This window comes from Gorilla gorilla, chromosome 1 (assembly GCF_029281585.2).
Source record: "Gorilla gorilla gorilla isolate KB3781 chromosome 1, NHGRI_mGorGor1-v2.1_pri, whole genome shotgun sequence".
NCBI classification, from domain to species: Eukaryota; Metazoa; Chordata; class Mammalia; order Primates; family Hominidae; genus Gorilla; species Gorilla gorilla.
In genome coordinates this window covers 10,596,769-10,609,799 of record NC_073224.2, presented here as the reverse complement: position 1 = coordinate 10,609,799, position 13,031 = coordinate 10,596,769, and the positions used below count along the sequence as shown (strand labels likewise).

At 42.0% G+C, this 13,031-nt stretch overlaps 1 protein-coding gene across 2 annotated transcripts; it reads right to left on the bottom strand.

Annotated features, from left to right (window-relative positions):
* Positions 1-405: 405 nt before the first annotated feature.
* On the bottom strand, positions 406-12,214 carry HNRNPU (heterogeneous nuclear ribonucleoprotein U). Of its 2 annotated transcripts, none has more exons than XM_031015194.3 (14): positions 10,697-12,214; positions 9,651-9,762; positions 9,493-9,566; positions 7,357-7,496; positions 6,298-6,397; positions 5,752-5,864; positions 5,037-5,300; positions 4,622-4,741; positions 3,748-3,876; positions 3,477-3,645; positions 2,924-3,178; positions 2,439-2,623; positions 1,990-2,061; positions 406-1,522 (listed from the first exon to the last, which is right to left on the bottom strand). In XM_031015194.3, the coding sequence occupies exons 1-14, from the start codon at positions 11,328-11,330 to the stop codon at positions 1,469-1,471; spliced, it is 2,421 nt and encodes an 806-aa protein (XP_030871054.1). In that variant the 5' UTR covers positions 11,331-12,214; the 3' UTR covers positions 406-1,468. The 2 variants fall into 2 exon arrangements, with proteins under 2 accessions (XP_030871054.1, XP_030871053.1); XM_031015193.3 differs by having other exon boundaries at positions 10,640-11,606.
* Between the last annotated feature and the right edge of the window lie 817 nt (positions 12,215-13,031).

The following is a 13,031-nucleotide window of genomic DNA, read 5'->3' as shown; positions in this document are numbered from 1 at the left end:
CAGTGTTGTGTAGCAGTGACATCAATGACTGGCTTGCATGATGGCTTCTAAAAGCATCTGTTCCCAGAGTTTCATGTATCATATATATGTATATAAAATAATCAGTTGAGGACAGCATTAGCATTCTGTAAAGATGATAAACTCAGTGTTAACTTCTCCCAGCCAGTACCTTTTCCCCTCATTAAATATGTTAAAAGTTGTCTGGGGGGGAGGGGAAGGGAAGAATTCAACTTTACTTCATAATTATGTATCAATTGTCAGTATACATTTAAGTTTTTAAAACCTAAATGTTCTATGCAGAGTAAAGAATAAGCTGTCCAGAAAGCACACACTTAATAAATTTCTCCTCTTGGGAGTTATATAAAGGGATTTTGAACCTTGATGGCGAGAATCCCAAAACAAGAGTAAAATGAATTCTTTTTATTGCAAACAAACGTCTAAATTAATTTCTCCACCCACTTTCTTTAGAAAGAAAAAGAAATCAGCAGGCTAAGGAGATACCCATTCAAGAACTGACATGATTAAAAATTAAGATATAAATGGGTGACTCACAATTTCATTAGCTTACAAAGATGGTGGAGTTAACTACTACAAGCACACTAGTTATACAGTATTTTGTGGGAGAAGGGCATACAGACATGGCTAACTTCATATAGATCCCATTAGACAACTGGATTTACAACAAGTTTTTTTAATAAGAAATGGGCAAAGCCAGCTTTCTTTTCAGAATCAAAATGCAGAACAAATGGAAAAATTATGGTATTAACCTTCACAAGTTTGAGCCTCCACAAATAATGCAACCAAGTTTTACATTTTTAACAGCCCTTCTACATACACTCCATCTTCTCTATCTTAGTTCCAAGTTTTAGTTTTCAATCCCAATTATACCAATTCCATTGTTATTTTAAGAAAAAACCTTCCCAGTTATTGTCAGAAACTATGATTTAGCTTACCCCCTCCACTACCCAGCAAACTACAGAGAGGATGGAGTGTAATATGAGCAGTACAGAGTCTTAATGCAATTCATGAGGACCACTTAGTCCTTACATGAATCTGGTTGCTAACATTTCTATTATATTGTGACAATGACTCCCGACTGTTATTCTCTGTGAGAAATGGGGGGAGTAAATTCTTAATAAAAGACACCAGGTACAAAGCAACATTTTACTTCTGTTGTGATAAAAAAAAAAAAAAAGTCACATTTTACAGATAAAATGTAGAACCCTGAAATACTGACACATTCTCTTATCGTGCACAATGCTGAGGTTCTCTTACGATTCACTTTTAAACTGCAATTAAAAATGTACAAAAAAGAAAAGAAAAAAAATCAACCCACAAAGCTTCTAAAAAAGGAACCCGCAGGCACTTCCTCTTGTGGAATGTTTAAAAAGTTAGCCTACTAAAGAAAACAGTCGACTTCTTGTGAAGGTTTTGGAGAAATATGTATCAGTTCGTTTTATTTGGGTATTCAATAATATCCTTGGTGATAATGCTGACTCCATGGCTTCTGACCCCAGAATTGCTGTAAGAGAAAATTTTGTTTTTAAAGAAAAAACATCAATAAGCCACTCAAACTGTTTTTAGGAAATGACAATGAATCTAATTCAGAGTAATTTGCTGGAAACAAATTTATACCTGTCATACCTCTGATTTCTACCAAACCAGATTTAGTTTTAATATCCCATAATTATCAATACACATTACAAAACGAAACATCATGACTTTGTTAGTTTACACAATTAAAGCTAGCAGTAAGAACTGTATATATTAAATAATATTACTTTATTAAAAAAATTTAATTTATAGCAATCTTCAACCTATTTTGCCTTCAAAAGATAGATTATGGCTACTACTGCAAGACGATTCACACTTTACCCTATTAACACTTATAAACACTTCAATCCCTGGACAAGATCTTTTTCAAGACTGATAAATCTTAGGAACTCAAAATACAATTAATGTACATAAAGCACGTAAGAAATTACTTACACCCTGCTGCCACTGGTTGTAGCCCTGAGATTGATTTTTGTAGCCACGATTGTTTCCTCGTCCTCTGAAGTTCTACAAAAAGGAAATACTCTCTTAGAGCTCTGAGCCCAATTGCTTGTTAGGTTTGTGGGGGTGGGAGAGAGGAGCAGAAATGGACAGGTTGCTAGCCCCTAATCTTAGGGGGCAATACACAAATTCTGGATACCCTCTGCTGGTTTCTTAATGTTTTAATTTTTTATTCATTATGAGAAATGCATCTGACTTGTTTAGTACACCTGAAAAAACTCAAAAGTAAGTAGACTCATTTCACCATTACTAGGTTCAATTTTCCTTATGTCAATGCCTATCATGTTCCTTACGGATTACTAAGACACCCCAACATAAAGCTCACACCTTTCCAGACTAAGCTACAGTTATCAATCATGCTTCCAGGGATCTTGAATCATTACCTGGTTGTAGTTCCCTCTGTTGGGCATTCCACCTCTGTTGTAGTTCCCTCTGTTTGAGTAACTACCACGGCCAGGAAAAACAGGGGCACGAGGGTATGGATAGCCGATTCCACCACTTCCTCCACCGCCACCACCTCTCTGTGGCATGTTGCCCCTCCTATTATATCCGCCACGATTCCCAGGGGCTAAAAAACAAGAGCTGTTTTAGTTTCATTGTATATTGTACCCTACTTATACAGAAGACTTAGGATTCCTCTAGATTGTTCCTTTTTCTCCAAAAATAATTGTTTAAACACAAAAGAAATGTTTAATTCTAACCATTAACATAACCTAGGTGTATTTAATATCAAATCACATGAATACTTTAAACTAGTTACTGTGACAGTATACCATTAATGAGGAAGAAACTTCAGCTACATCCAAACTATAAAATTATCACTTGTTTCGATCCTGAACTAAATACAGAACACTCAAAATTAACTTGCCTCCTCCTCTGAAATTTCCACCACGCATATTGAACCCTCCACGTCCTCTATGGCCACCACCTCTGTTAAACTGGTTCTTGCCACTCTTATTTTTATTGCTTTTCTTTGAGCCAGTGTTCTGTTTCTTTTCTGGTGGAAGAGCCTTTTTGCTTTCTTCTTTATATTGCTCCAAGAGTTTTTGGGCTTCTTCCTTCTGAAGTTCAACATAGGTTATTTCATCAAAGCACTCAGCTACCTCTGGGAGGGTAAAGTTTCCTGCAGGAAACAAAGTCATATTATTAACTTAGAAACCCACCACGAATCCTCACAATCCTAAAGCTGACAATTCTTGAGGTTTAATAACAGATTTTCCTAAAAATAAAAACAGACCAAACATATATGCATATTTAACAACTGCAATTTTAATTCCTGAAGCAGTATTGCTGGAAAAAATGTTAACTTTCAGGAGGCGTAAGTCCTAATAGATTTAACATAGTTACACAAGCAGAATATGTAGGAAAAACATTCTTTTTAAAAAAAGATTTCACACAGTAACAGAATTAAAATTCCATGCCTTTCATTTTGAGGACCGCATGTTCTGGTAGGTCTTTCCCCTCTACTTCTGCTTTCTTCTGTGTTCTTTGCTTATAGTCTTCATCTTTTGGGCAAACTACAACAGCTTTTCGCTGGAAGCCTGCAAACAGGCACATTTTTCTCCTCTGGGCAGCAGCAGACACATTTGTCTTTAAAAAAAGAAATTTATGTTTACAACCCTAAACATTAATTCTACACGAATATATCTAAATTATCAGTTAATATTTTTCAATTTCAGAGCTACAGCGTACCTGATCCAGAATAAAATTTCGCTTCTTTCGGGCAGCAATCTCAATAAATTTCCCAAGACACTGGGGGGCTCTCTGCAACAGTGTGTTCAGTTTTCCAGTATCTGCCATTTGCTTCTTAAAACCTGCCACCTATATTCAAAAGTTAAAATTTCCCCTTGAACTTGTGAATTTTAATAAGTTATGCTTTTTAAAATTCAACTCATAACTATATGTAAAGCAGGCAACAATTTATAATTGAAGTATTACCTTTGTCCATTATTGCTACAAAAACAGGGTCACTTAAACTATGTAACAAGACCTTACACTTACTCAATTCTTTTTAGCTGCTAGATGTTAAGAGCTCAAAAACACTACGGAAAAAAAACAGAAGCCTAGCCACTGGAAGGCAGTTTACCCTCAGAGTTGAAAGAACCAACTTAATCTTGCCTTTCCTCCCATCTCTTTAAGATATTAACAAAATGGATAGAGACAAAGGCAAAAAGTTTACCTAGAATACCTCCCGGTCTATAATTTTTCTTTTCTTTCTTTTTTTTTTCTGAGACGGAGGAGTGTTGCTCTGTCGCCCAGACTGGAGTACAATGGCACGATCTCGACTCACTGCAACCTCTGCCTCCCAGGTTCAAGTAATTGTCCCTGCCTCAACCTCCCGAGCAGCTGGGATTACAGGAACTCACTACCACACCTAGCTAATTTTTTAATTTTTAGTAGGAACGGGGCTTCGCCATGTTGGCCAGGTGGGTCTCAAACTCCTGACCTCAGGTGATCCATCCACCTCAGCCTCCCAAAATGCTGAGATTACAGGCGTGAACCACCATGCCCAGCCTCTCCCAGTCTATTTTAAACACTGAGATCAGGCCCTAAACATTTTACTTACCATCATCTTATCCATAATAGTATTTGTGCCAAGAATGTTATATTTCCCTGGATTTTCTGCTGCATGTTTAGTAACCCAGGTAGTTTTTCCAGCTCCTGGCAAGCCAATCATCATCACAACCTAGTGAAAAGTCGAAATGTCATTTCACTGTCAGTAGACACCACCTAATAATTCTTTAAATATTGTTTTTTAAGGCCAATTTAAATATCTAAGTTTTCATAGCCCTTACACTAAGGGACAAAAATTTGTGTTTATGGAAAGATTAACAGTCAACATAAGGGGGAAACAGTTACTTAAGGGCAATATGCACAGCAGAAAGTAAATGAAACAGACTAATCATCTAGTTCTTCTAAATGTCATTTTGTGCCAGGCAAGCAATATTCAAATGCCACAGTTTAAAAAAAAAATCCCTTACTTCACAATCTTTCTTCTCTTCAGGCCCCTTTGGTCCTCTAACTCGATCCTCTAAGGGGACGTTCTGGATGAAAGTATACTCTTCAGGTATTGGAAAATATGGCTTTTCCTTCTGACCAAAATTAAATTCAACTGCACAGTTGTGGCAGAGAACATGCGGGAACAGTGGCCGTCCAGCAAGAACTTCCTTACTGATTTTGAAGGCAACGCCAAGATCTTGTCCATTCTTAGCATAGGAGAGTTCTACTTCATCACTTTCAAAGTTCTGTTACACAGAAAAAAATTCAACAGTTAAAATCTGCTTCCTTAAACTTTCTAAAAAACTAAGAATTAAAATTAGGAGCAAAGCTTATCCTGTGGAAGCTACAGGTTAAAGAACTATTAGGTGGCCTTTAAGGGCTACAGTTAAGAAATCTGATGGTTGTAAACCATGAAGCACGTATCTCCAGAACCAGAAACAATACTGACCTAGAAGCTAGACTAAATTTTCTAGGTCAATTTCATGTTCACTGTTTTCAGTCAAAATGAATTAGTGAGTTCCTCAAAAATGTCCTGTGTTTTCCCAATTCAACTGCTGAATGAAGTCTTTACACTAATCCAGGGACTGGTGTATTTTGTTGCTCATATTGAAAACCGACCTCATAAAGCTTCTTTAAAGTTCCTAGATATAGCTACTAACTTTGCCATTTATACATAGAAAGTTAGCTTTAACTTACAGCAAAACATGTAATCACATCATTTTCATCAAACTTTTCTCCATAATCTTCAGTCTCACAGTTGCATGTTTTTATTCCTTTTAGAGAATACCCGTAAGAAAATTCTTCTTCACCTAAGAAAATAATTAATCTTCATGTAGTAGATGTTTAAAATAGTCCAAAGACTCATCTATTTTACTACTTAAGATGTAGGCTACAAGAGAAGTAAGCATATAACCTAATCACCCGTCACTGACACTATTACTTTTCTATCTCTGTACCAGAATTGACGGAAGTTAGGTGGGATATATACGCAGAGACCAAATTAGTTGACGATTTGCATATCATGGGTAAGCTTTTATTTCAACCATTGGTCATAAACTTCTAATAAAGGAACAAAAACTAAAATGTAGCCTGTGCCTACTATGTGCTAATATTACCTGTCTGAAGTATTAACAGAATAGATAAAAACAGGCAAAAGGCTTAGAATGCCCTCTAGTTAAAAAACACTGAAATCAGACCCTCCTGAACATTCATGAGCCCACATCAGTCAAAAAGAAGCTTTACCAAGTAACATTCCACTTGTAGTTAGTGACCAGCCAATACGAACTTCATGTATGTCAATATCTTTTGTATATAAATGCCTTACTGGGATCTTCTCTGTAACCTGAAAGTCAAATCATTAAATAATTACAATAATACACCAAGGAGGTAACCCCTTAACTCTCGCATATTTCATTGCGCCACGGGCTAATCTTCCTCTAGCTATAAATACAAAGAAGGCACACTCTAGCCCACCCCCAATATTTGTAAGAACTTTAAACTGATGTGCTTATAACTTGAAATTTAAAGAATTAAATACTTATTTGACCCATATTTAAAAGAATACTTAATATTTTTAAAGTTCATGTTGTCAGTCTTTAACTTAAAGCCAATTAAAGGATACAATTAATGTTTTTCTCACCAACAAAAGCAGTAATCTAACCAAATCTTATTTTTAACTCTTTGGTGGCCCTTTCAAATGCTTGATAAAAATGAAGTACCCTAAATAAAAAATCGCCTAGCTCTGCATGGCAAGTTCTAACATAACAACCGTGATTAACTGTCACAACAAAATGAGGGTTCCAAGCTCCTCTTTTAATTTACAGGAAGCTTCAAAAATAAGCACCTTTGATAACTTAGCAGTATGAAGCACCTGTAATTCCAGCATTCTGGGAGGCTCAGGCGGGCAGATCACTTGAGCTTAGGAGTTCAAGACCAGCCTGGGCAACATGGTGAGACCTTGCCACTATTTTAAAAAGAAAAAAAAAGGCTGGGCACGGTGGCTCATGCCTGTAATCCCAGCACTTTGGGAGGCCAAGACAGTGGATCACCTGAGGTCAGGAGTTGGCGACCAGCCTGGCCTACATGGTGAAACCCCATCTCTATTAAAAATACAAAAATTAGCCAGGTGTGGTGGTGTGTGCCTCTAGTCCCAGCTACTTGAGAGACTGAAGCAAGGAGAATCGCTTGAACCCAGGACGCGGAGGTTGCAGTGAGCCTAGGTCGCACCACGGCAATCCAGCCTAGGGGACAGAGTGAGACTGTCTCCAAAAACAAACAAACAAATCATAAAATTGCATTTACCTTCATCTCAAAACACACTTTGCCTTTTGACACACCATAGGATGCTCTTCCTCCAGCCCAAAGAAAAGCAAAACTCTCCATTGTAAGGGAAGAAGCACTGAGACGATCTCTTGATATTTTAAAATGTAGATCACAATTATCTGTAATTATATCAAATACTGTGTTACTTTTGACATCCAATGTAAACGTATCTGCTATGTAGACAAAACTTGGTTACTTAATTTTTGCATGTACTTCTTAATGCTGCACTTTTCTCCACATCATGCTGTTGTTCCAATTTTCAGTTTAAAGCCCCACTCCCACCAAGTCACTCCTGTTAAATTATGTACTGAAAAGTAAACTGCCTGTGAAACTAATACCAAGGTTTAACATGTATATTTTAAGTATTTAAAATAATCAAGACAATGTGACATTAATACATACCTGCTCTGCTCTTTACCTTGATTTAGAGGCAAGCAGTAGAGGATAGCAGGAAATCAAAGTGAAGCATGCCAGAACCAGGTAGATTTACCAGTGCCACATTAAAACTGAAGGGAGGCCACGACCAAATTATTTTAAAATAGGAGTATGAGCTGCTGTTGATCCTGCACCAGGGCTCTAGCTCCTAAATTCTTTTTCTAAAACTTGTGAAGAAGACAGCCTAAATCTATGAAGTACAAACCCGGCCGTCTAATGCTGTTAATAGTGCAGCATTTTAGGTCCTCTTTACCCAGGACTGCCTGTTCAACAATTAGGGATTAATTGCTTCCCGGATTATCCAAATCCAAAGTGTCTTTAACCCAGCTACCTATGGGTCACTGGCTCATTAACATGCACTTCCTCAGACTTCTCACTTGAACAGCTAAAGTCAAGCTGGAACTCATTTTCTTTTTACTGATCAGAGAAAAGTAAATCTACAGTTTGGAATTTTTCTTAAATTAGAATGACTCTAATCAACAGAATTTAATTCAACAGACTGTTTGAATTCAACATTGCACTTATATTGATATATTCCTGATTTGCTAAAAAATCTAACAATTACATTACCTGTGAGTCACCACTTCACTACCTTGCCAATTCCTAGCAACTTCTTATTTATACAACCCAGAATTTCACTAAAACTTTCAAATCAACTAACTCCTTTTTCACCTGCAGTTTTTTCTTTTAAAAAGGCTCAGATGACTATCTCAACCTTCTGTAAAGGATATTCCAGTAAGAAAGAGTTTCACATTGACACTCTTACAAATCTGAATAAAGCCAATTTGTACAAGAAAACATGAGAAGCTAAGCTCCAATGCCTTCCATCTAACACAGCAGGCTGACACCATAGCTGATACTTTTGAAAGTTATTTTTATCCTTTGGTCTATTTATCACACCCAGAGTTGTACATTCTCATCACTAAACCAACTACGTTTTTTTGTAACAAAAAAAAAAAAAAAAAAATACAAGTCTGACAGTCAAAGCCCACTTAGAGGTTTGCAATACTTTCTCACTCAATTGTAACCCAACTGGGTAAAGTAGCAGTATTTACAGTGCTGCACTGCCATTGATACCATTCGCTGCTGAAGAAAGCTAGTGGCCCAGTGATAGCCCACTGCTGCTGCCTCAGGTCTTTGGAAGAAATCAACTTATGTTTAAAGCAGCAGCTACTGAACTGGAATTGAGAACAAAAGAGCAGTTATTGAAAAAGTAATATTACAATCTTTTAAAATAGGGAATATACTTGTGTGCTAATGGGAGAAGTCATTAGTAAATATTTAACTAGCCCAAATAGCTCACTTAATATAATTCCACAAAAAAATGAATTACTTTATTGTAGAAGCCTGTAAGGCTAAATTATAGGTAGTGTTACAAGTTTCCGTTAGCTAGTCAAAAACTGGCATTAATTTTACATTTCCTAAGAATGAGAACTTTCAAGTCATAAAAATATGAAACTCCTAGAGCCTGTAAAATAATCCACTTAATACAAGTGATGACGTGCTAAATATTAAACTACTAGGTTCTGAATGTAAACCATTATCTTCCTGCTTTTAAAAAAACTAACCCAAGTTTTGCTGCACTTAAGCATTAAGTTTTCTAACATTCTGGAACCAAAAAAAAAACAAACAAACCACCATCACCGCATTTCATAATTGGGGAGAAACAGCTTCACTTACAAGTATCAAGACAAACCACTGTGTCATCGAAGTGTTCATCTTCTTCTTCAACAGGTGGCTGAGGAGATTTGGCTCTGAAAGACAGAATTGTCTCCTGATACAGCTTTCCGATCAACGAACGAATAAGGGATGAGTAAAACTAGGTGAGCATCCCATACCTGCTATACTTGTTCTCTTCAATGTACTCAAAATATCCACGGCCATGATCTTCTCGTGGTCTTTTAACACCCCTCTTTTTATCTCCGCCTTTCTGTTCTGTTTTGCCGTCCCCTAAAACACACACGAGCCCCATAAAAGGCCAAGCCTCTAAACAACAACAAAGAAACGCTTTTCCGTTCCGAGAACCAAAGCAGCTCGACTTTATCCTGCTTTTTAACTGAGGTTTTAACCGAGGACTCAAATGTGAATTCAAACAATCAACTACGAATTGGATTGGCGCTAGTGACGCAGTCTAAAGACGTTACTAATTTTGCCAGTCTCCTCGACGATTCGAGAAAGCCAAAGAAAAACTGCGCGGCCCAGGCCCGAAGCCCACGTGTATCCCGAAGAGAGCGCAGGGAGGGGGAGGGGCCGAGCCCGGCGCGGCGGCGCTCCCCTCCCCCGCGGGCCCGCGCTCCCCGCGGCCGCATTGTACTGATCTTCCGCCCCCCGCCCCGCCCGGCTCCTCCCGCCGGAAGTGACGTCACGCCGAGCCCCTGCGCTCCTTGCACAATACAGCGGCGAGGAGCCGCCAAAGCGCGCCCGCCCCGGGACCTGGGGCCTCTCCCCTCCCCCCGAGACATGTGCCCGCACCGCGCGCACGCAGCGCGACGGCGCCACCGCGGGCCGACCGGGCTCCCTCCCGCCGCCCGCCCGCGGCTCCTCCCCCTACAGCGGCAGCTGCAGCTCCCCCCGGCTCTGGAGCCACATAATGGAGGCGCTGCCACCGCCGACACACACACACACACGCGCGCGCACACACACGCCCCGAGCCAGAGGCCTCTCGGCTAATCTGGGATTCCCCGCGCCCCCTCCCCCACCCGCCACCCTCACCGCGGCGCCCTCCCGCCCGGGGCTCCCTCCCCCTGCGGGGCTCCGGCAGGCCTGGGGCACGGTCCCCACCCCGCGCGGGCCTCCCGCCGCGCGCAACGTACAACGCAGCACTCACCCGCCGCCGGAGCCCCGGGGCGACCGCCGCCTCCGCCGCCTTCCGCCTTCTTCTTACCTCCCGCCTGCTGCTGGCCCTGCCTCGCCCCGGGCGGCGCCACCGTCACCGCGAACAGCGAGGTGGGGCCGCTGCTCTTCCCCGCGGCCTCCTTGGCGGCCCCGCGCTGCTGTTGGGGCTGTTGCTGCTGCGTCGCCGGCGGTTGAGGCTGCTGCTCCCCGTGCCCGTTCTCGTCGCCCGCGCCTTCCTCTTCGTCCCCGAGCTCATCTTCCCCTTCCTGGAAACCCTGATCGTCGCCGTTCTCGTCTTCCGAGGCGGCCTCCTCCTCCTCCATCGGGCCCGAGTCGGCCGCCCCCGCGGCCCCGTTCTCCTCTCCTAGCTCCATCTGGTCGCCGTCCAGAGCGGAGATTCCTTCCTCCTCCTCTTCCTCTTCCTCCTCCTCTTCATCGCCGCCGGCCGCGGCCTCCTGCTCGAGGCCTGCTCCCGAGCGCCCAGCGGAATCCCCGCCCAGGTCTAGGCTGCCGTTCCCGGGCTCCATGGCGGGGCGGCCCCCGGCCTCCTCGTCGTCCAGCGCAGCCTGGAGTCGCTCCATGAGCTCGGCCTTGAGACCCTTGTCAGAAAGGCGTCGCTTCTTGAGCTCCTCTTTCAGCTCCGACACCTTCAGCTTTTTTACATTAACAGGCGAGGAACTCATGGTGAGGGCCCCGATTCACCGCTAGGCGCTGCCTCAAACTCGGCTCCGCTCACTCGGCCACTGGTGGCGGCTGCTGCGGCTGCTCCTCGGCCCGGGCGGCGGCTGCGGCTGCGGCTGGAGATGGGTTCGTGCTGCAGAGCGGATCCGCCTGGTGTCGAACGGCGCCAATTCCTTTCACCGAGTTCGCGAGGGAGACGCGGAGACTCGCCTGGCGCGAGCGAGCACGCAACGTCCTCTCGCAGGAGCGGCGCCGCGCACGTAATATAGGCGCCCCGCCCCCTGCGCTGACGGGAGCGCTGCGCAGGAGGAAAGCCGGAGCGCGCCCGCGCTCGGCCCCGCCCATTACCGTACTTACCTCCCCGCCCCCACGCCGAACCCGGGCCGAGAGCGCGGTGCAGGCCGCGCAGTGCGCTTCCAATTGGGACTGAGCAAATGGAGGAAAAGGAAATCGCCTTTCAGTTAAACCGACTCACTGCATGATCTGTTGGCCTTTCTGGGTCTTTGGTGGCTATACTCGTTTGGCTTTTCTCCTTCCCAGCTTGGAGGCTGCTTTATCCAAATGCTTTCTTCAGTCCTCAACTTGGCGTTTCAACCCGAATCCGCCTTTTCTTCCATCTTAGATCTGCCTTCTTATGTGTTTCTCCAGCTCTTCATTTAAAACTCCTTCAAATCGTATTTCAGTTTTGACTGGTGTAGCATACATTGGCAACTGTTACACGCAGGGGCTCTTTTCCTCATAATACTGTATTTGGTTTAATTTGTGTAAGTCCTGCCTTGCGAATTGGATTTTAAGTTCGAGAAGGGCAAGGGCAGAACCGTTCTTTTGTCTGTTCCACACCCCGGGTGCGGGGCCTGGGAAGTAGAGGCTTTGCTTACTACTCCATACTGCAAACCTTAGTTTACCTGCCTTTGCAGGGCAGCTATTCTCATGCTCTTAATAACCCTGAATAAACCTCAGAATTGCATTTCCAAGTTTTCTGTACCTACCACAAAGACGGACCTCCAGTAACACTTGTTCTGTCCACTTTAGGACCTGGTCATCAGCTACGAAGTCCCAGTAGCTAACCATGAGGGTGAGACCCAGCTAGGTCTTTGATTATAGGCCCACTTGATTCTCTTCCTATTCCTGTAGAAATACTCTTGACCAAATTATTCTGAAACAAAGTTTATGAAAAATCAAGGGCTGTGATTTTGTAAAAAGAAAAATGGACTATCGCTCTTGAAAAGAAATCCGTTATTTTATATGTTAGAAGTTTACTTTTTCTCTTTAAATAAAAGATGTGATGTTCTCAAAGTTTTAGATAGGGAAGTCAGAATTTAGATTCGTGATAGAAGTTAACATCTTAAACCCTAGATAATCTGCAGTGTCCAGCCAGTGTTCCATCTGACTAAGGAGATGGTTTATACCCACTGTTTGGTGCTCTAGGTGGCACAATAATATTGCCCCATTATTAATTTGAAATTTGGAAGTAAACACATTGAAATTTCTCCCATAGGCTAATATGATTTAACTAATTGATAATTTTATTTTTGAAGTTTATTTTCAGTAGCTTTTATGAAGCATTCTACCATACCTTGCAGTCATGTATACGTGAAATATTAACACTTGTGAAATGATTTGACTTGAAATTAATGGACTATGTACAGTACTACTGATAATCCGCAGTTCAAGTTAAGTGGTGAGGATAGCCCCCAAAATAG